This window comes from Heterodontus francisci, chromosome 6 (assembly GCF_036365525.1).
Source record: "Heterodontus francisci isolate sHetFra1 chromosome 6, sHetFra1.hap1, whole genome shotgun sequence".
Classification (NCBI taxonomy): Eukaryota; Metazoa; Chordata; class Chondrichthyes; order Heterodontiformes; family Heterodontidae; genus Heterodontus; species Heterodontus francisci.
Genome location: NC_090376.1, coordinates 56,043,532 through 56,064,636, shown reverse-complemented (window position 1 = coordinate 56,064,636; position 21,105 = coordinate 56,043,532). Strand labels below are relative to the sequence as shown.

The 21,105-nt window shown below is 43.4% G+C and overlaps 1 protein-coding gene across 3 annotated transcripts in view; it reads right to left on the bottom strand.

Annotated features, from left to right (window-relative positions):
* The window catches only part of LOC137371321 (serine-rich adhesin for platelets-like), a 48,474-nt gene extending 28,354 nt beyond the window's left edge, over nt 1–20,120 (bottom strand). The window contains exons 1-3 of one of the 3 annotated variants that reach the window (XM_068033712.1): nt 19,922–20,120; nt 11,255–11,412; nt 876–1,053 (exon numbers count right to left, since the gene is read on the bottom strand). In XM_068033712.1, coding sequence (XP_067889813.1) covers nt 876–1,053; nt 11,255–11,412; nt 19,922–20,055 — 470 coding nt within the window. In that variant the 5' untranslated portion in view covers nt 20,056–20,120. Of the gene's footprint in view, nt 1–875; nt 1,054–11,254; nt 11,413–19,921 lie in introns of those variants that run through there. The other 2 variants (XM_068033714.1, XM_068033713.1) reach the window with 2 other exon arrangements.
* Nucleotides 20,121–21,105: the final 985 nt, after the last annotated feature.

The following is a 21,105-nucleotide window of genomic DNA, read 5'->3' as shown; positions in this document are numbered from 1 at the left end:
CAGTGGAGGCTGGGTCACTGAATATGTTCAAGGCTGAGTTAGATTTTTGATTTGGGCGGCACAGTGGCGCAGTGGTTAGCACTGCAGCCTCATAGCTCCAGCGACCTGGGTTCAGTTCTGGGTACTGCCTGTGCGGAGTTTGCAAGTTCTCCCTGTGTCTGCGTGGGTTTCCTCCGGGTGCTCCGGTTTCCTCCCACCTCCAAAGACTTGCAGGTTGATAGGTAAATTGGCCATTGTAAATTGCCCCTAGTGTAGGTAGGTGGTAGGAGAATGGTGGGGATGTGGTAGAGAATATGGGATTAATGCAGGATTAGTATAAATGGGTGGTTGTTGGTCGGCACAGACTCGGTGGGCCGAAGGGCCTGTTTCAGTGCTGTATCTCTAAATAAATAAATAAAATAAAAAAATATTTACAAGGAAGTCAAGGGTTATGAGGGGCAGGCAGGAAAGTGGAATTAAGGCCACAATCAGATCAATCATTACCTTATTGAATGGCAGAGCAGGCTCGAGGGGCTGAATGGCCTACTCCTGCTCCTAGTTCTTATGTTCTTAGGACCTAGTTCTGGATTGGAGTCAAAAGTAAGGATAAATTTCAGGAAGTGTCTGCAGTGGTGGTCAGTCCAGCAGCAGAAAGGTTGGATCCAGTATCAATCTGTAGATCGAAATGCACAGCAGGTAAGTCAGCATCTGGAAGACAAAGATGAGTTACACCTGAAACGCTGGTCTTTTTCTTTCAGATGCTGATTGACCTGTTGTGTATTCCTATGATTTCTAGTTTTATTTTAGACTTTCAGCACTCACAATTATTATTTAAAGTTATGGCTCTACTTCAAACACACTGATCCAGAACTACACAGTCCATCAGGTAAACTTACTGGTTTTGTTCTGAAGGAGGCTCTGTGTTTTGGTTTGCAGATTCAGAAGAAGCAGTGGGCCTGGAAACAGGATCTTGACCGTTGTCTCCCTTGGAATTATCTGAAAAATTTATATGACTGATCCCATTTTTGCTCTGTGGACAGCTTTTTGATTGTGTAAGCTCCAAGTCACTTAAAGCTGGAAGAGAAACAAGCAAGTGGAAATTCAGGGAAAGACAGGCCTCTCTGCATTAGTGGATTACAAAACTGCTTTCATTTGTTTTCTGTAAATGTGAAATATCCTTCACATGTAACTGGGCATAAAATTCAATTAAATTACAGTTTAAACAAACTATTATGACCAGTGACTAAACAAAGCTATTAGCAAAACTGCATAATCTTTGGATAAAGTTTTGTATAATAGTTAACATTTGAGAATTATTCATTACCAATGAGAATTATATATCTATTATAGATTTAAAAATGGTGGGACCTCATGATTCTAAATTTATTGCAAGTGAAGATGGTCCGATGAATTGAACATGATGTGACTAACTGATCATTATGAGGCAGCTCCTAAAGTTATGTGACAGCCCCAAACTGGATCCTCAGTAATCCCTAGCTAGACCAAGCAACAACAAATCACAGTTGCTGTACCCTAGGAACCAGCCAACGGAATAGTACGGTCAGAGTTCATGAACCTTGATCTGCCAATGATATGGAGCTGCTGAAAGTTTTGTTGGGTTCTTAAAGTTTGTCTGTGAATTTTGTAATGATGACAATGTTGGAATAGGCAAGAAACTGCCATAGAGTACAGTGATGTCAATGTATTGGTCTGAGTGAGGAGAGGAATATAGGAACAAGAATAGGCCATTCAGCCCCTCAAGTCTGTACCGCCAATGGATGAGATCATGTCTGATCTGTAACCTAACTCCATATATCCACCTTTTCCCCTTAGTACCTTTGAATAACAAAAATCTACAAATCTCAGATTTAACATTTACAATTGTTCTAGCATCTAGCAGAGTGCCAGCTGAGCAGGGTCTCCGGTGGGAGTGCCAGCTGAGCAGGATCTCGGGTGGGAGTGCCCGCTGAGCAGGGTCTCAGGTGGGAGTGCCAGCTGAGCAGGGTCTCAGGTGGTCTGCAAGTGGGGCTTGGTTTTGGGGGGCTGTATCGGGTGTTCAAACTGTTAGGTGAGAGGTTTAGGTTTCCAGACTGCTGGTTGAGAGGGTCGGCTATTGGCAAGGATGGGCACTGAGGGCCAGCAGGGAGTCTGCTAGAAGAAATAGGAAAGGCACAGTTGCCAAGGCAGGGTCATCTTTGCATCGATAGTGCTCTGTAGGCCCGCTGGTCACCTGGCACGGGTCTCATATATCCTGTCTTTGTAGAACTCCGTGGTATGATGCGGTGCCTCCAATGGAGGGAGGGTCAAGATACCGGATGCTACAAAGGCTATGGGCCCTGACAACATTCCAGCAATCGTACTGAAGACTCGTGCTCCAGAACTAGCCATGCCCTTAGCAAAGCCTTCTATATTCAGCCTGATTCTCAATAGTCTTTTCTACCTGGCATCTGTCATAAGCACACTTTTTCTTCTTTATTTTAATCTCTACCTGTTTGTCATCCAGGGAGCTCTGGATTTGTTTGCCTTCCTTTTCCCCTTCGAGGGAACATACCTTGACTGTGCCCGAACAATCTCTTCTTTGAAGGTAGCTTATTGTTCATCATTCGGTTTTCCTGCCAGCTTTTGACTCCAATTTATTCGCCCCAGCTCCATTCTTACCCCATTGAAGTTGGCCTTCCCCCAGTTAATTATTCTTACCCTGGATTGCTCTTTGTCCTTTTCAGCCTAAACCTTATGATACAATGATCACTGTCCCCTAAATTCTCTCCTACTGATATTTGATCCACTTGGCCGACCTCATTCCCAAGAACCAGGTCTAGCAGTGCCTCCTTTCTCGTTAGACTAGCAACATACTGTTGTAGAAAATTTTCCTGAACACACCCTAGGAACTCTTGCCCCTCACTGCCCTTTACACTACTATTATCCCAGTCTATGTTTGCATAATTAAAGTCCCCCATTATAACTAGCCTATAATATTAGCACCTCTCTGTAATTTCCTTGCAAATTTGTTTCTCCACGTCCTTCCCACTAGCTGGTAGCCTATAGACAACACCGAGCAATGTAACTGCATCTTTTTTGTCCCTTAGCTCTAGCTGAATTGATTCTGTCTTCGACTCCTCTGGGACATCCTTTTTCTCCAGCACTGCAATGCTCTCCTTAATCAATACCGCCACTCCTCCCCCATTTTTCCCTTTCCTATCTTTCCTGAACACCTTGTATCCAGGAATATTTAATACCCAGTCCTGCCCTTCTATGATCCAGGTCTCTGTTATAGCCACAACATCATATTTCCACATGGCAATCTGCGCCTGTACCTCACCAGTATTATTAACCACACTCCATGCATTCACTTACATGCACATTAACCTTGATTCAGACTTTATTACTTTCTCCCTTACTCTGACCCCACTTAATAACTTACTATTCCCTACTGTCATGCTATCTATCTCCCCCAGTATTCTGTGTTCCTTGGTATTCCTCTCTGATACTTGCTCCTGGTTCCCACACCCCTGACAAGTTTCCAGTTTTGCTCCCCTCCAATCTGAGCTCCCTCTCAGGTTCCCACCCCCCTGACAATTTAGTTTAAACCCCCCCCCCCCCCACAACAGCTCTAGCAAATTTCCCTACGAGGATATTCATCCCAGTCCTGCTAAGATGCAGCCGTCCATCTTGTACAGGTCCCACCTGCCCCAGAACCAGTTCCAATGTCTCAGAAATCTGGTGCCCTCATTCCTACACCAGTTCTCCAGCCATATGTTCAATCATTCAGTTCTCCTATTCCTATGCTCACTTACATGTGGGACTGGGAGTAATCCTGAGATTACTGCTTTTGAGGTCTTGCTTTTTAATCTCCTTCCTAGCTCCCTAAAATCTGCTTTCAGGACCTCATCCCCCTTCCTACCTATGTCATTGGTACCAATGTGGACCACTAGCTCTGGCTGTTCACCCTTCCCCAGAAGAATGTCCTGCAGCCACTCCGTGACATCCTTGACCCTGGCACCAGGGAGGCAACACACCATCCTGGAGTCACGTTTACAGCCGCAGAAATGCCTGTCCGTTCCCCTAACTAATGAATCCCCTATTACTACTGCTCTTCTACTCTTCTTCCTCCCCTCCTGTGCAGCTGAGCCACCTGTGGTGCCACAAACTTGGCTCTGACTGCACTCCTCTGAAGAACCATCACCCTCACCAGTATCCAAAATGGAAAACCGATTAGCAAGTGAGATCATATCAGGGGACTCTTGTACTACTTGCCTGGTTCTCTTAGACTGCTTGGCAGTCACCCATTCCCTAGCTGCCTAAATGCTCCTAACCTGCAGTGTGACCACCTCCCTAAACATGCTATCCATGTAGTCCTCTGCCTCGCAGATGCACAACAGTGACTCTAGCTGCCATTCGAGTTCCAGAACCCAGAGCTCATGCTTGTGCAGCCGGTGACACTTGCTGCAGATGTGTTTGCCTAGGACTCATGGTGTGTCCATGACTTACCACATGCCACAGGCTGTACATTCCACTCGGCAAAGCTACCCTGCCATACCTTAACTTTACAGACTATTTATTATAAGTAGAATAGTTTACCAGCTACTCACCAAACAGCTCCTTCCACTTCACCAAAGCAAGAACCAAATACTGGAGGGTTTAAAAAGTAGAAAAAAAACTAGAAAAATGGAGCACCTCCTCCCCTTCACCGAACTCGCCACTCACCAAACTCGAATCTCCACACTCAGCTTGCAATCTGCACATGGTTGCAGGCTGCACCCACACCTCTGTATTTATACTATATAATTTCTCCATCTCCAACGCATCTGCTCTGATGATGCAACCTTCCACAACAGTGCTTCTGATATGTCTTCCCTTTTCCTCAACCGAGGATTCCCCCCCACTGTGGTTGACAGGGCCCTCAACCGTGTCCGGCCCATTTTCCGCACCTCTACCCTCACCCCTTCCCATCCCTCCAAAACCGCGACAGGGTTCTCCTTGTCCTCACTTTCCACCCCACCAGCCTCCAAATCCAAAGGATCACCCTCTGCTATTTCTGCCACGTCCAGCGTGATGCCACTACCAAACGCATCTTCCCCTCCCCACCCCTTTCAGCATTCTGAAGGGATTGCTCCCTCCGTGTCACCCGGGTCCACTCCTCCATTAGCCAACATCTCGTCCCCTTCCAAGGGTGCCTTCCCATGCAATCGCAGGAGGTGTAATACCTGCCCATTTACCTCCTCTCTCCTCACTATCCTAGGCCCCAAACACTCCTTTCAGGTGAAGCAGCGATTTACTTGTACTTCTTTCAATTTAGTATACTGTATTCGCTGCTCACAATGCGGTCTCTTCTATATTGGGGAACGAAACACAGATTGGGTGACCGCTTTGCGGAACACCTTTGCTCAGTCCGAAAACATGACCCCCAACTTCCTGTCGCTTGCCATTTCAACACCCCACCCCCCCTGCTTTCTTGCCCATGTCTCTGTCCTGGAATTGCTGCAGTGTTCCAGTGAACATCAATGCAAGCTCGAGGAACAGCATCTCATTTACCGATTAGGCACACTACAGGCTACCGGACTGAACATTGAGTTCAATAATTCCAGAGCATGATTGGCCCCCCTTTTTTATTTTTAGTTTTATTTTTTATTATTTTTATTTTATTTTAGTTTGTTCCATCATACAATTTTTTACCATGTGCCTGCCCACTGTTTTTTTTTTCATGTTTGTGCTTTTGGCCAGGGCTGTTCATTATTCTGTCATTTAACACTCTCTTTGCACAAACGTTTGTCTTTCACCATACCATTAACACACTCTTTGCCTTTGCTCCATGACCTTCTGGTCAGTTATTCTCTGACCTTCCATCCTATCAACACCCTCCCTTTTGTTATCTTTTGCCCCACCCCCATTTTATTTGCTCAAAACCTATTACATTTCTAACCGTTGCCAGTTCTGATGAAAGGTCACTGACCTGAAACGTTAACTCTGCTTCTCTCTCCACAGATACTGCCAGACCTGCTGAGTATTTCCAACTTTTTCAGTTTTTATTTCAGATTTCCAGTATTTTGATTTTATCTCTGTATTTATACCTTTTGAAGCTAAAACTGCAGCAACCAGATTAGACTGGTCAGCTATTTAACTAATCAGCTACTCTGCAGTCAAGCCTGTTATCCCTGCCTAAAACTGTAAGAAACATACTTTACTTTCTTAACCCTACTTTAACTAGAGGGTAAATCCCAGAAACTGCAGACCAGAATTTTTTGGACATAACAACACTTAAAATCCCCACTCACCAAACTCGAATCTCCACACTCAGCTTGCAATCTGCACTCTGTTTTCAATGGCATTACGATCACTGAATCCCCCACTATCAACATCCTGGGGGTTACCATTGACCAGAAACTGAACTGGAGTAGCCATATATAAATACCGTGGCTACAAGAGCAGGTCAGAGGCTAGGAATCCTTACCTTCCGGGAAAGCAGTGGAGAGGAGCAGACCTGCAGGAAGAACACGGAGTGAGGAGCGGATAAACAGAGCCAGAGGATCGTGGCCTAGAGCACTTACCTTCCGGGAGAGCAGCGGAGAGGAGTGGACCTGCGGAAAGAACACAGAGCGAGCAGCGAAAAAATAGAGCCCAAGGATCGCAGCCTAGAGCACTTACCTTCTGGGAGAGCAATGGAGAGGAGTCCAGGAGCGCCGGAGTTTGAAAACAAAGTGAGCAGTGACGTCACAGGAAAGCTGCAAGGTGATTGGTTGGTGAGTAACTGCTGTTAGGGAATAACTCTAAATAGCTGAGATAGTACACCAGTGTTAGGGTGCGTGTGCAAATAGCTTAATAATAAGGAACAAGTGAGTCGCTTTTTTTTGAGTAAGGTTTATTTTAACTAGTGAACTGTATTGATTTTTAGTAGGATTTATCAGTAGCTTCAAAAGTAAAGGTAAGGACGTTAGACTGTATTGGGTAGTGTTTGGAGTGGAACAAGGCCCCTAGCGTAATTAATATTTTTAATTAAAGGGAATAACTAAGTAATCTAAAGGTAAGTCATGGCAGGAGAACTCGCACCCGTGATATGCATCTCCTGCGCAATGTGGGAAATCAGGGACGCTTCCGTGTCCTGATGACCATGTGTGCAGGAAGTGTATCCATCTGCAGCTACTGGTTACCTGCATTACGGAGCTGGAGCTGCGGGTGGATTCACTGTGGAGCATCCGCGATGCTGAGATTGTCGTGGATAGCACATTTAGCAAGGTGGTCACACCGCAGGCAAATGGTGCAAAGGCAGAAAAGGAATGGGTGACCACCAGGCAGAGTAGAGGAAGGCAGGTAGTGCAGGAGTCCCCTGTGGCCATCCCCCTCTCTAACAGATATACCGCTTTGGATATTGTTGGATGAGATGGCTCAAGGGAAAGCAGCAAGAGCCAAGTTCATGGCACTAGGGTGGTTCTGCTGCACAGGAGGGGAGGAAGAAGAGTGGCAGGGCTATAGTGATAGGGGATTCAATCATAAAGGGAACAGACAGGCGTTTCTGCGGCTGCAAAAGAGACTCCAGGGTGGTATGTTGCCTCCCTGGTGCTAGGGTCAAGGATGTCTCTGCGCAGCTGCAGGGCATTCTGAGGAGAGCCAGTTGTCGTTGTACATATTGGTATCAACAATATAGGTAAAAAAAGGGATGAGGTCCTACAAGCTGAATATAGGGAGTTAGGACGTAAATTATAAAGTAGGACCTCAAAGTTAGGAATTTCAGGAGTACTACCAGTGCCACGTGCTAGCGAGAGCAGACATAGCAGGATATATCAGATGAATATGTGGCTGGAGAAATGGTGTAGGAGGGAGGGATTCAGATTCCTGGGACACTGGGACTAGTTCTGGGGAAGGTGGGACCAGTACAAGATGGATGGGTTGCATCTGGGCAGGACCGGGACCAATTTCCTTGGAGGGGTGTTTGCCAGTGCTGTCAGGGAGGGTTTAAACTAGAATGGCAGGGGGATGGGAATCTGAGCAGGGAGACAGAGGAGGGGGAAACAAGGATAGAAATGAAAGACAGAAAGGTAAGAAGCAAAATTGGAAGGCAGAGAAAACAAGGGTGAGAAACAAATGGGGCCTTAGTGCAAAATAAAACTAAGATGACTAACAATGTTAAAAAGACAAATCTAAAGGCATTGTGTCTTAATGCATGGAACATTCACAATAAGATAGATGAATTAACAGCACAAATAGATATAAATGGTTATGATATAGTTGCGATTACGGAGACTTGGCTGCAGGGTGACAAAGGATGGGAACTTTATATCCAGGGGTATTCAATATTTAGGAAGGACAGGCAAAAAGGGAAAGAAGGAGGGGTAGCGTTGTTAGTAAGGGAGGAAATCAATGCAATAGTGAGGAAGAATATTGGCTCGGAAAATCATGATGTGGAATCTGTATGGGTGGAGCTAAGAAACACCTAGGGGCAGAAAACGTTGGTGGGGGTTGTCCATAGGCCCCCAAACAATAGTGGAGATGTACGGGCTGGCATTAAACAGGAAATTAGAGATGCATGCAATAAGGGTACAACTGTAATCATGGGTGACTTTAATCTATATATAGATTGGTCAAACCAAATTAGCAATAATACTGTGGAGGAGGATTTCCTGGAGTGTGTATGTGATGTTTTTTTAGACCAATACGTTGAGGAACCAACTCGAGAGCAGGCTATCCTAGACTGGGTATTGTGCAATGAGAAAGGATTAATTAACAATCTTGTTGAGCGGGGTCCCTTGGGAAGGAGTGACCATAACATGATAGAATTCTTCATTAAGATGGTGAGTGAAGTAGTTGAATCTGAAACTAGGGTCCTGAATCTAAATAAATGAAACTACGGAGGTATGAGGTACGAGTTGGCTATGGTAGATTGGGGAACTTTACTAAAAGGGTTGACGGTGGATAGGCAATGGATAATATTTAAAGAACGTGTGCATGAATTACAACAATTATTCATTCCTGTCTGATAATCTACATCCCAGAGTACTAAAGGAAGTGGCCTTGGAAATAGTGGATGCATTGGTGGTCGTCTTCCAAAATTCTATAAATTCTGGAGCAGTTCCTACAGATTGGAGGGTGGCAAATGTAACCCCACTATTTAAAAGAGGGGGAGAAAAAAACAGGGAATTACAGACCAGTTAGTCTTACATCAGTAGTGGAGAAAATGCTAGAGTCTATTATATAGGATGTGGTAGAACACCTGGAAAGCATAAACGGGATTGGACAAAGTCAGCATGGGTTTATGAAATGGAAATTATGCTTAACAAATCTACTGGAGTTTTTTGAGGATGTATCTAGTAGAATAAATAAGGGAGAACCAGTGGATGTGGTGTATTTAGATTTTCAGAAGGCTTTTGATAAGGTCCCACATAAGAGGTTAGTGTGCAAAATTAACGCACATTGGATTGGGGGTAATATACTGGCATGGATTGAGAATTGGTTGACAGACAGGAAACAGAGAGTAGGAATAAATGGGTCTTTTTCTGGGTGGCAGGCAGTGACTAGTGGGGTACCGCAGGGCCCCAGCTATTCACAATATATATTAATGACTTGGGTGAGGGAACTAAATGTAACATTTCCAAGTTTGCAGATGACACAAAGCTGGAGGAGGGGGGGGAATGTCAGCTGTGAGGAGGATGCAAAGAGGCTCCAATGTGATTTGGGCAAGTTGGGTGAGTGGGCAAATTCATGCCAGATGCAGTATAATGTGGATAAATGTGAGGTTATCCACTTTGGTTTGAAAAACAGAAAGGCAGATTATTATCTGAATAGTGATAGATTGGAAAAGGGGGAGGTGCAATGAGACCTGGCTGTCCTTGTACACCAGTCGCTGAAAGCAAGCATTCAGGAGCAGCAAGCAATTAGGAAGGCGAATGGTATGTTGGCCTTCATTGCAAGAGGATTTGCGTACAGGAGCAAGGACGTCTTACTGCAGTTATACAGGACCTTGGTGAGACCACATCTGGAGTATTGTGTGCAGTTTTTGTCTCCTTATCTGAGGAAGGATGTTCTTGCCAAGGAGGGAGTGCAAAGAAGATTTACTAGGCTGATTCCTGGGATGGCAGGATTGACGTATGAGGAGAGATTGGGTCGGCTAGGCCTATATACACTAGAGTTTAGAAGAATGAGAGGGGATCTCATAGAAACCTATAAAATTCTAACAGGACTAGACAGGCTAGATGCAGGGAGGATGTTCCCGATGGCTGGGGAGTCCAGAACCAGTGGTCACAGTCTCAGGATACGGGGTTTGCCATTTAGAACCGAAATGAGGAGACATTTCTTCACTCAGACGATGGTGAACCTGTGGAATTCTCTACCCCAGAAGGCAGTGGAGGCCAGGTCATTAAATATATTCAAGAAAGAGATAGTTATATTTCTTAATGCCTAATGGATCAAGGGATATGGGAAGAAAGCAGGAACAGGGTACTGAATTAGACGATCAGCCATGATCTTTTTTGAATGGCGGAGCAGGCCCAAAGGGCCAAATGGCCTACTCCTGCTCCTATTTTCTACGTTTCTATGTTTCTATGAGAAATTCACCTCCTGTCTCCCCAGTGTCTGTCCACCATCTACAAGGCACAAGTCAGGAGTGTGATGGAATACTCTCCACTTGCCTGGATGGGTGCAGCTCCAACAACACTTAAGAAGCTTGACACCATCCAGGACAAGGCAGCCTACTTGATTGGCATCCCATCCACAAACATTCACTCCCTTCACCACCAACGCACAGTGACAGCACCGTGTACCATCTACAGGATGCAGTGCAGCAACGCACAAAGGCTCCTTACACAGCACCTTCCAAACCCACGAACTCTACCACCTAGAAGGACAAGGGCAGAAAATGCATGGGAACACAACCACCTGCAAGTTCCCTTCCAAACCATACACCATCTTGACTTAGAACTATATCGCCGTTCCTTCACTGTCACTGGGACAAAATCCTGGAACTCCCTTCCTAACAGCACTGTGGGTGTACCTATCCCACATGGCCTGCAGTGGTTCAAGAAGGCAGCTCACCACCACCTTCTCAAGGGCAATTAGGTATGGGCAATAAATGCTGGCCTTGTGGGATATGGGCAACGCCCATATCCCACGAATGAATTAAAAAAAATGTTTAATGAACAATCTAGTTTATTAAGATTGTAAAAACACAGTTTTTGATGACTGGCAAATATTGAAAATGTTACCTTACATTAAATGTTCATGCTTCGATTAAACCAGAAACTATTCTCGGTCTTTATCAGTTTTTGGCAATAACAAATTATTTACTAACCTGTCCTGCTTTTCTTTCTCAAACTCCAGGTATGGGACACTTTAAGTATCTTGGTTAAGTCAATCTGATCTTTAAATTTTTCTTTCCTTATTTCTTCAAACCATTGACCTGTTACTCCTTTCAACCATAATTTGTCTTGATTTGTCTTCTTGATTTCCCTAAAAATGAAATCAGCCATTAGTAGTAATACAGAGAAAAAAGGTTAGACCTGCCACTTAAGCTAAATGTTCTTTCCAGAAATGTGAACAGTTTCTATCATCCATGTCACCTTCATTATGTGTTTCAATAATTCTTCATCTTGCTGTGGATGTAGGACATCAGAACAGAAGAGCTCATTTTCATAACATCCAGATAGTACCACATTCAGGCCATCACTAAGACTGCCTATTTCCACCTCAACATCCCAAGGCGCTTCACAAAAGCAATATAAAACAAAATATGACACTGAGCCACGTAAGGCAATTTTAGGTCAGATGACCAAAAGCCTGGTCAAAGAAGTAGGTTTTAAGGAGTTTTTTAAATAGGAGGAAAGTGAGGTCGAGAGGCGGAGAGGTGTAGGGAGTGAATTCCAGAGCTTGGGGCCGAGACCACTGAAGGTGCGGCCACCAATGGTGGAGCGATTAAAATTGGGATGCTCTAGAGACCAGAATTAGAGGAGTGCAGATATCTTGGAGGGTTATGGAGCTGGAGATTACAGAGATAGGGAGAAGTGTGTCTGGGCAGAATCGGCACAATGGGATGCTGCTGGGAGTTAAAAAAATTATCCCTACCTTAGATTAAAATTGCTATGTTTTGTCACTTGGGGTTTTATATTCTACCACTATTGCTGGCTTTTAATGGCAGGATGTGAGAGTTAACAGACATTGCCAGACACAAGATAAAGCAAGCAATGAGTTGTAGGAAAACGAAGTGAAGCAGCATCAAGCAACCCATTGCGAAGAGTCTCATTATCATCTAAGCACCATAACCAACTTTTCCCTTTGTCTCGCAGAGCAGCCAGAAGAAAAGTTCATACCTGAATAAGATTAAATTCTGATCTGAATTATTATTGTTACCAGATATGGTTTATGCACAACTGTCAAGTTAACAAATTTGAGCCTTCATATTTAAACCAATTCTCATTTCCAGGTACAGAGAGAAGAATGGGTTAAAAAAGAAGGCATTCCCAGAGTCAAGTGTAAATATACAGCTCATGTTTATTTAGCTCTGTTCCAGGATTTCCTCCAAAGTGAAATGAGGACTCTGTATATAAAGCTAAATTTTAAAACGTAGCAGCTACTTTTAGTAAGGCAATGACAATTAGGAATTGCAGTGCTGAATTTCCCTTTGAGTAAATAATTAGCATTGTGGCCTCCTTAAGGTGGGAGTGGGGCAAAAATAAAAGCCTCAAATTCAGTTGTCAGCAGCCAGTAGAGAAAGGAGTCTTTAGGTATTAGGATTTTACCATGTTTTTTACTATACCTGCTGTGGCCCTTTAAATTCACTTATGCTTTCAAATTAAGCAATGCTGGATGCCTGTTTTATATGGGCTGATTAACTTCCAGCGTAAAACAGATGCTAGTGATGGCAAGAGGGTGTATGATGTCACTATGTCATTACAGCCTCATGTGCTCGCCCAATGTGCCACAGAAGTGACGGTGGTAAGACAGCCACAGGAATGCATGGCAATCCAGTTTAATGGGTCCCCACCCCATTTTCTGTCACCACCTATGAAACTGTGTGTAAAAAAAAATTGAGCAATAATTAAATGTAAATCTACCCTACAGTGCACAATCTGTTTCATGCATTCCTCTGCATTTGCATCTCCGTCACTGATTTGTTTTCTTGTGTCCGACGAGTTCTGTGGCACTGCTCTACACCACTGCAGGGTTAACAGTAGAGAGTAACCACCTGCAAGGGAAGAATATGTTTTCCATCTTGCCCAGCATTGTGCTGTGACCAGCTGGACTGGTGTGCTTTTCACCTTCGCTATCATTTTCTCAAATGTAAAAATTACTTTTTACAGCAAGTTTAATGTAATTTACAGGCAGAACTTTGCAAAATGACAATTCTGCCACATTTTCTAATTTGACAGTTATTTTATCTTGCAAAATATGTATTCTTAACATTTTAAATTGAGGAAATCATTCTCATGGTAATCAATACTCCAAGAAAATCATTCTCATGGTAATCAATACTCCAAGAAAATCATTCTCAAGGTAATCAATACTCCGGACGCTGTCATATTGTACAAATAAAGAACACTGTGCCAAAATATAAAAGGCAACCTGAACGAAGCAAAAAAGACAAAAGGCTAAAAAGGAGATAAAGTTCCCACCCAGTCCCATTAGACACAGAGAAAGCAAAATAAACTCAATTCTTCATTCATTCTCCAGAAAGAAATCTCCTAAATTTGATTTTTAAAGCCACCACATGAAGTATACTTTGTCCAGGAATGACACACAAGAAAATTAATTAACATAATGAAGTACAGAATGAGTAGGATTCAAATTTCTCTCCACCCTGAGGCACTCCAACAACAAAACAACAATAACTACTTGTATTTATGTTGCGCCTTTAACATAGTTGAATGTCCCAAGCTACTTCACCGAAGCATTATCAAACAAAATGTGACACTAAGGCACACAAGGAGGTACTAGGACAGATGACCAAAAACGTGGTCAAAGAGGCAGATTTTAAGGAGAATCTTAAAGGCGAAGAGAGGCGGAGAGGCTTAGGGAGGGAATTCCAGGTCCTGGGTCCTTAGTAGCTGGAAGCACAGCCACGAATGGAGTGATTAAAATTGGTGAATTTAATCCTCCTCCAATGCTTCTCCTTCACCGTCCAGCTGGATGAGACTGCACTTGCTTGGTTCCATTCTTATCTATCCTGTCATAGCTAGAGAATCAGTTGCAATGGCTTCCTTATGTGCTCCTTTGCTGTTACCCCTGGAGACCCCTAAGGATCTATCCTCGGGCCCCCTCCTATTTCTCATCTACATACTACCCCTCAGCGACATCATCCATAAACACATCAGTTTCCACATGGATACCAACGACACCCAGCTCTAATTTGGTATCACCTCTCTTGACTCCTCCACTGTCTCTAAATTGTCACACTGCCAGTACTGAATGGGCAGAAATTTCCTGCAACTAAATACTGGGAAGACTGACACCATTGTCTTTGGTCCCAACACCAATTTTGTTACCTATCCACTGACTCCATCCCTTTCTCTCAAAACTGTCTGAGACTGAATCAGGCCATTCACAACACTTGGTGTCTTATTTGACCCTGAGATGAGCTTCTGACCACAGATCCAAGCCATCACCCAGACCGCCTACTTCGACCTCTGTAACGTTACCCATCTTCGCTGCTGGCTCAGCTCATCTGCTGCTGAAACCCTAATTCATCTCTTTGTTACTTCTAGACTTGACTATTCCAATGCTCTCCTTGCCAGCTTTCCATCTTGTACCCTCCATAAATTTGAGTTCATCCAAAACTCTGCTGCCTGTATCCCAACTTGCAGCACTGCCATTCACCCATCACCCCTGAGCTCACTGACTTACATTGGCACCCGTTCCGACAACACCTCAAGTTTAAAATACTCATCTTTGTTTTCAAATCCGTCCATAGCCTCACCCCTCCCCATCTTTATAATCTCTCGCAGCCCTGCAACCCTCCAAGATATCTGCATTTGTCCAGTTCAGGCCTCTTTCGCATTCCCAATTTTAATCACTCAACCATTGGCAGCTGTACTTTTAGCTGTCTGGGCCCTAATTTCTGGAATTTCCTCCCTAAATTGCTGTGCTTCTCTCTCTTCCTTTAAGCTGCTCCTTAAAACCTACCTCTTTGACCAAACTATTGGTCATCGATCTTAATATCTCCTTATGTGGTTCAGTGTCAAATTTTGTTTGATAATGTTCCTGTGAAGTACCTAGGGACATTTTACTAAGTTAAATGCACTATATAAATGTTAAAGTGGTTTTGTTTGTATACTTTTTGCTGGCAAATATTTCTTTACTTCTGCAGTAAATATTTTAATACTTTTAATTCCTTTTATCCATCTGCCTTTATGTTGAAGTCTTCAGTTTGCAAAACCGCATTTTCCTGAAATCTTCCCACTTGCTACTGCAGTAAAGGTCTACCGAACAAAACTGACAGTATGGGAATCGCTTTAGTGATTTCATATGGAGGATCAATGCATAAGGTAACAACATCTGCAGGTCAGATTGTATGTTTGCTGCTATTAATAACTAAGGACCAGTGTTTACAAACTCCTACCTGTATATGTCAGAATTCCTAACTCAGAGACAGTGACTGAGCTGTGCCAACTGCTGAGGACAGATTTACTGACTGAGATGGCTCTTTCTCTACCTGTGAAGATCACATGGCATTGATTTCTGTAACAGGATCCATCCAGGCCACCTCAAAATATACCACTCAAATAAGCCAATCTGCCCATATAAAGCAACTGTTTGAAGCCATGTTTACCGTAGGAAACACCTTAATCAATTTCCACCATGGAACCAGCCATTTTGTTTCTTTAGCTTTGCCTTTAGCCGTTGATTACTTACTTTACAAAAGGATTGCAGTCATGGGGCTGGTTATTCATGTGTGTCCAGTTTTCAGGGAAACACTTTTTAAAGCGCCATTTCAATGAATGAACATAAATACTTTGGGAAAGAAAGCACTGGTTTCCATTGGTCTTGAAGAAATAAACAATCAAGGAGTAGCATTCAAAATTTCATTGGCTGAAATGTTGAACTATTCGGTTCCCATTAGGCTTTCAGCATGTTTATACACAAAATGTTTATCAATATCTGAACTTCTGAACTCATTATTTGCAGATTCTGTTCTAGGAAATAAATAGAATGCATGTTGGACTTATCAGTCAATACCAAAGTACTGGAATAGGACTTGGCACACCTTCAAGATAAACACAAAGCAAAGATCAACAAAAAAATTTGAGAAGGTTCACACCCTCAAACTTTATTGGTTTCTTATGGCTTGACGTCAGCACGAGCACCATAGGATCAATGAAGCAACATGACTGTCTCCTAAGGTGCTCAGATGCACCAAATGAAATGGCTTAGATCAGCACCTCAGGAGGCAGCTGCACTGTGGTAAAAAGATAAACAATGCCTCCAGCAATGCAGGCTGTCATTTTCAGGCCTCTACACAAGCATTGCAGCTTTTCAATCATTGGACTGTATGAATTTTCCTTGGCTATTGAGGACTGACAGTCAGAAGTGATGTTATAGAGTCATAGAGTCATTTAGGGCACAGAAGAAGGCTATTCAGCCCATCAAGTCCATGCCAGCTCTCAATGAAGCTATGCAGTCAGTCTCACTCCTCGGCTCGATCCCCATTGCCCTGCAAGCCTATTTCTCTCAGGTGGCCATCCAACTTCCTCTTAAAGTCATTGATCGTCTCCGTTTCCACCACCCTGGTGGGCAGTGAGCTCCAGGTCATTACCACCCACTGCGTAAGAAAGTGCTTCCTCATATTCCCCTGTGTCTTTTGCCTAAAACTTTCAAACTGTCTCCCCTATTCCTTGTATCATTTGTTAACGGGAACAGTTTTTCCTTCTCTAACTTATCTAAGCCTCTTATAATCTTGTACACTTTTATTAAATCTCCCCTCAATCTCCTTTGCTCTAAGGAGAACAAACCCAGATTTTCCAACCTAACCTTGTAACTAAAATACTCCATCCCTGGAACCATTCTGGTAAATCTCCTGTGCACCCACTCATGGACCCTTACATTCCTCCTGAAGTGCGATGACCAGAACTGGACCCAATACTCCAATTGGGGCCTAACCAGAGTTTTATAAAGGTTCAGCATAACTTTCCTGCTTTTGTACTCAATGCCTCTATTTATGAAGCCCAAGATCCCATATACTTTATTAACCACTCTCTCAATATGTCCTGCCACCTTCAAAGATCTATGAACATGCACCCAGGTCCCTCTGTTCCTCCACACTCTTTAGAACTGTATGATTAAGTATATATCGCCTCTCCCTATTCGTCTGCCAAAATGCATCACCTCACACTTGCCAGTATTAAATTCCATCTGCCACCTCCCTGCCCACTCCGCTAAACTATCTATGTTCTGTTGCAGACAGTTCCTATCATCCTCACTGTTCACTGCACCTCCAAATTTGGTGTCATTAGCAAATTTTGAGATTCCACTCTGTATTCCAATACACAAGTCATTTATATGTAGCAAAAAAAGCAGTGTTCCCAGCACTGACCCTTGGGGAACACCACTGTCTACCATCCTCCAGTCTGAAAAGTAACCATTTATTACAACTTGCTGTTTTCTGTCCTTAAGCCAATTTTCTATCCAGTTGGACACTGATCCTCCTATTCCATGAGCCTCAATTTTGTTAACCAGCCTTTTATGTGGTACCTTATCAAATGCTTTCTTAAAATCCACATAAACAACATCCACTGCATTCTCTTCATCAACCCTCTCTGTTACTTCATCAAGGAATTCAAATAGTCAAGCATGATCTTCCTTTCACAAATCCATGCTGGCTATCTTTAAGCATCACTTTTAAACAACTGGGCACTGAAAGCCTAGCGTATTTTATCATATATCCTGGAAATCAAAATACATCATAAAAGATGCAATTAAAACACCACTCACAATTAAAGACATTTGCTTACAAAATGTAATGGGGTCAATTTTCCTCATGTTTTTAACTGCTGCAACCTGAGGGGTTGTGGGGTGGGGGGAGAGGATAAAAATCAGACATGGAGCCATTCCACCAGGTGCCCCCACCTCCAGCAACACCAGGCTACAGTGACTACAATTCAAAAATACATTGGTTATAAAGTGCTTTGAGATGTCCGGTGGTCGTGAAAAGTGCTACATAAATGCAAGTCTCTTTTTCTGCTGAGGGTGATATTGGGTCCAAACATGGGCAGGTGTACTATCATCGGACTCAAATGACAGAATCATGGCATGTTATGTATTTCCCATCATTTGCAACCCAGCAACAATGGGTGTAACGAACATCAGTATATTCCTGGTAAAGAGATGCAGTGGTTTTTGTCGAGGTTCATCCCAAGCAGCTCTGTAACACAGGAGTCTGTGCTCTACGGGCTGTTCCCAGGGACGCACATTGAGACAAACATCAACTGCTGCTGGACGACTATTAATTCGGTGAAAGACGCCCTTTGGTCTGCCCGAAACTTGCTGGTCTTCCAGCGCAAAGAGTTGTCCACGACCGAATGTTGCAGACTGGCACATTCCAAGGTCCAGGACTAAAGGTTGGGGCAGCCGCAGCAAAGGCTCAATGGGGAAAGACCACAGTGTAAGGTCCCCCCACCAAGCTCGATCCATGGGAAACCCCTCGAACTGTATCGGAAAAATTTTCATTTGCTGTAAAATGTAAAAATGTTAATGGCATGACAAATGAAATGGAAAGGTTGTGAGGCAACTCATGATTGTATTGAAGGAAACTGATCACCTTTGCACTGTTTGTATTTTTTGACTTGATGCTGTTTTAAACTGTTTGGGAATGTATTTTTTTTTACAGATTTTTATGAATAAAGTATATTTTGGATATTTAAAAAAATATTCCTGGTATCCAACGTTGTGCCATACATGGAAGTAATTGACCTTTTAGCACAGCAACAGAACTCAGTATAGGGAAGGATCAGTCGACAAACTGTCACTCAACTGTCGATAAGTTCCGATTGGGAGAGAAATGTTTTCCAAAATCAAATTACGTAACGATTACTTTTTTTTAAAGATTCAGGACTCGCTTTCTGGAAACAGTGGCTGTAATGCTGTTTCATTTATCTTATGGTGCTGGTGTGGGGAGATCACTCACTGGAGGAGTTAGTGAACTGAAAGAATTGAATGCATCCAGCAGCTGCCATTCTCGGTGTGGAGACTCGCCCCGCCCACGCCCCCACACAACTGAAAATATTTGGAGACCGGCCAGGTATTTGTTACAAAAACAAGAAATGCTGGATTCACTCAGCAGGTCTGGCAGCATCTGTGGAAAGAGAAGCAGAGTTAACGTTTCGGGTCAGTGACCCTTCTTCGGTATTTGTTAACACGTACATTACTCAGGCTGAAGATTGGTCAGATTGGTGAAATTATTCACATTGGTAATATTGCCTGTATTCATGTAATTTTTATAACAATGTTTTTTAGTTTGGCGATGCCCCAAGATTAAATTTCCTTTATCATTTTGTACTGTATTGGTCTGAATCATAGATAAGAATCTTCCCTACAACGTTTACTCACGCTAACTTTCATCGGTTATGGGTAATTCTGCTCTATGCTTTCGGCGGTTTTGTATGGTAGATTTACACAGTTCCTTTCCAAGCTGGTTTGTACTTTATCGGTAAATTTTGGCTCTATACATTTCGTGCATCGAAGTGGACAAGATCAGTCATTTAGAAATGAGAGTCTGGAAATATTAAAAATCCCTTCTCAGGTAAAAGTTAATATGTTATTGCATTGTTCCAGTCTTTACAGCATGCTGAAATAAACCATCCACTACTTTCCTTTACACAGCTACGATCATAAACATTTATGAGGGAACCATAACAGCCCTGGCTCCACAGTTCAACAAGCCTGGAATTTCAGACAGCGCTATCAATGTCAGCTCTGCAACATTTCCCGAACACTGACAAGTAATGGAACAAGCAGCACAGGAACTACATACTTCAACCTCTCATTATTCATCCTCTGAATCTCCTTATCCCGCTCCAGCACGTCCAGGACCGCACTCATTTCCTCATTGTTTAAAAAGCTCAGATCCACTGAATCCTTTGACTTTGAGTTCCTTCGGTAAAACATTGCCCCTCTAGTGCAGACCTAGTGCCGGAGGTGCTCAGTCCCAGGTGAAATTGCTCAGCTCTCCGGGTTCAGTCACACTGAATGACAGCACTTCCCTCACTGCCACTGACATCGCCGTTACCAGGGAAACGCGCTGTGATTGACGCGGCCCCGACCAATCGATTGATAAAGCTCTCGGACAGCCGCCAATCAGTTCTAAGAAAAGCCGGGGCTTCGCTCACCTTCACAAGGTGAGTTCGATGGTACAAAAGTAGGAAGTTACAGATGTAACACTTCGTCTTGTGTTGGGAGAAAATACAAAATTAATGCTAAATAAAATGTTTAAACAGCCCTTTCTACTGTTCCTTTCAGACGGCAGATGTACATAAAGCAGCGCTGTGCATATTACCCAAGGATACATAGAACTAAATGGAATTTTACAGCACAGAAACAGGCCATTCGTCCCAACAGCTTCGTACTAATGTTTATTCTCCACAGGAACCTGCTTTCGCCTGACTCCATCTCACCCTGTCCACATCAACCATTCTTTTGTTCCTCAAGTATTTAACTAGTTCCGGATTGTCTAATTTTTCCAAGATTTTTAAACATTTTTCTAAGTAAAGATGTTTCTCCAGAATCCCTTGTTGGATTTATTAGTGTTATATTTATGGCCCCTCAGATAAAGAGCATTTCTATAACTCCCTAGGTGATGTTCTGAGGAGCACCCCAAATGGCGAGAGGCTATTCAACACGTGTTGGGGCAGACAGTGATTCATGGTCAACGTGCCTCAGTCGTCATGGGGTGGACAAGATCAATGATAACAGACAATGCCTTCTTGAGCTTCATGCCTTGAATGAACTCTGCACCACCAACACCTTCTTCCAGGGCAGACATTGCCACAATGAGACTGAGACATCATGAGGAGGCGTGATCTGCCCAGTGTTCTTCATACCCACACCTACCACAGCGCAGGCTGCAACACTGACAAGTCTCTCTTCAACAGCAGAGTGAAGGTGCACTCTCAATATTACACAGCTCCAAACCTGACAGTCTGCCACATATCAACATCC